The sequence below is a fragment of the Gossypium arboreum genome, chromosome 3 (assembly GCF_025698485.1).
Source record: "Gossypium arboreum isolate Shixiya-1 chromosome 3, ASM2569848v2, whole genome shotgun sequence".
NCBI classification, from domain to species: domain Eukaryota; kingdom Viridiplantae; phylum Streptophyta; class Magnoliopsida; order Malvales; family Malvaceae; genus Gossypium; species Gossypium arboreum.
In genome coordinates, this window is record NC_069072.1 from 120,256,353 (window position 1) to 120,258,909 (window position 2,557).

A 2,557-nucleotide genomic window follows, 5' to 3' on the forward strand; every position below is an offset into this window, starting at 1 on the left:
ATTTTTGAAAACCACTAACTTTAAGGTCGAACCACTTGCACTTTAAATAACTATCTAATTGGCAATTTATCAGATCAAAATTCAATACAACCTTATAAAAGTCTTGTAAATATTATTAAATAAAACTTACTGACTCAATCATCGAATTATAGGGTTCTAAAACCACTATTTCCAGTACCACCGAAAAATGGGCTGTTACAAATACAACCTTGATCTTCTTGGGATCTACTTTAATTCCATTCGCTGAAATGATGTGGCCGAAGAAGTGAACTTCCTTTAGCCAAAATTCACTCACTGAACTTGGCGTATAACTTTTTTTCTTAGAGGACATTCAAAGCTATCTGCAAATGCTCCTCACGCTTTGTTTCACTCTTCAAATAAACCAAGATATCATCGATGAAGAAGATTACACAACGATCAAGATAGGGTTGAAATACTCTGTTCATCAAGTCCATGAACACCGCTAGCACATTTGCCAAAGCAAAAAGCATTACCAAGAATTCATAATGTTCGTAGTGAGTGCAAAAAGCAATCTTTGGAATGTCATCTCCCTTGATCTTGACTTGATAATACCCTAAACGAATATCAATCTTCGAGAACACTCTTGCTCCACTCAAAGAAATCTTTAATTTTGGGCAGCGGGTACTTATTATTGATGGTCACGTTGTTTAATTATTGATAATCTATACATAAATGAAGAGACCCATCCTTTTTCTTAACGATTAAGATTGGTGCACCCTATGGCAAAACACTAAGCCTAATAAACCCATTGTCTAACAATTATTACAATTGAGTTTTTAACTCATTCAATTCTATTGGTACCATTTTGTATGGTGCACTCAAAATAGGAGTAGTTCCTGGTGCAACATCAACTGAAAACTCCACGTCTCTATTTGGCAATATCCCTAGAAGTTCTTCTGGAATGACATTCGGGAACTCATTCACAACTGGAACTTGTTTAAAGTCTTCCTTCACCATTGTTGAATCCAAAATATACACCAAATAAACATCTCCACCCTTTACAATCATTTTATGAGATTAAACAGTTGAGATTATACTATTCTTGATATCATGCTTTACCCTTCAAATAAACACATTATTGCCATATGTGGATAATGGCCACACACCTCTGGACTTACATTCAACAACCGTGTTGTGAGCATCAGCCAATCCAATCCCAAGATGGCGTCAAACTAATGGAAACTCAGCAGCATCAAGTCCGTCAAAAAGACATATCCACCAAAGCCCAAAGAAAACTCCTTTATTACCTTATTAAACACAACACTTTGACCGAGCGGGTTGGTAACTATCACACTAGCCTCAGCAGGTACAACCTTAAGACTCTTTCATCCACAAACTTATCACATATATAAGAATGAGTAGATCTATGATTTATCATTGCGTGAATGTTGTTTTTAAATAAACAAAAATTACTTGTGATAACGTCGAGGGCTTTAGCGTCTTCCTTAGCTTGCATTATGCAGACTTTGATTAAGGCCTTTGGTCCCAGCTTAGCTAGATTCCTTTTTGAAGCTCCTATATAGACCTAGACTTTGTCACTACCTTAGTCTTCACCTCTAGTTGAGACTCTTAGGCTACTTGAATAGAGTGTTCAATGTTCCCTTCTCCTCTGATTGGGCAATCTCTTTTCAGATGGTTAAGTGCTCCACAGTTGTAATAGGCCCCGATGACTTTTCAACATGTCCCTGCATGGTTTTTCCTACATTTATTATAGACGGGGACCTTCATCTTCCTTTATCCTCTAGTACTAGCCATGAAAGTGGCTTGACGTCCATTCTGATCTTGGTGTAAGCTAACAGTTTGAGACTCCCTTACTGGGGCAGCAAAATAACATTTTACATCCCTGGCCCTTTTGAATCCAGCATTTGAAAATGTACCAAAGGCTTTATGCTTGTTACTCTTCCTATCTCTAACTTTGTTCCTTTCTTAAATTGTTGACTCTATTCTCTAAGCCTTCACAGATAGGGCAGAAAAATCCTAGATTTGTAATGCAGATAATAATACCTTGTGTTCTTCGTATAATCCTCCTTCAAATCTGATGCAAATGCCTTCCTCATCTGAGACCAAGTCCTTAGCATATTTGCTCAGCCGAATGAACTCTGGCTCATACTCGAACACTGTCATTCTCCCCTATTTAAGCTCTAGGAATTCCTTCTTCATTTGCTGAATGAAGAGCCTATTAATAAAATTCTCCCTAAACGTATTTAGGAAAAATTCCAATTCACCTAATCTCTGGGATAATACTAGTTACTGTAGTCTACCATTGATACATTTCATCTTCTAACAAAGAGATCATACACTGTAGACTCTCAGTTGGAGGACACTGTAACTCTTTTGTTACTTGGCAAACTTGTGAGAGCCAGTTCTCTACCACCATTGGGTCATCCTCCTTGCTTTCTCTAATTTTTTTATACCACGCTTGTGAATTGGCTCCATTAGGTCCCCACGAGACATTGTTACGACAGAGACATAAGGTGAAAGATTTATCGGCTGTATAACTTTAGCAGTTCTTGTTGTTTCTTCTAGTCTCATAGTC

The 2,557-nt window shown here is 37.5% G+C and overlaps 1 protein-coding gene across 1 annotated transcript; it reads right to left on the reverse strand.

Moving 5' to 3' along the window:
• Positions 1–320: 320 nt before the first annotated feature.
• LOC108465378 (uncharacterized) lies at positions 321–2,145 on the reverse strand. The gene is made up of 4 exons (XM_017765714.1): positions 2,026–2,145; positions 1,128–1,193; positions 823–1,017; positions 321–623 (listed from the first exon to the last, which is right to left on the reverse strand). Exons 1-4 carry the CDS (start codon positions 2,143–2,145, stop codon positions 321–323), a joined length of 684 nt encoding a protein of 227 aa, XP_017621203.1.
• Between the last annotated feature and the right edge of the window lie 412 nt (positions 2,146–2,557).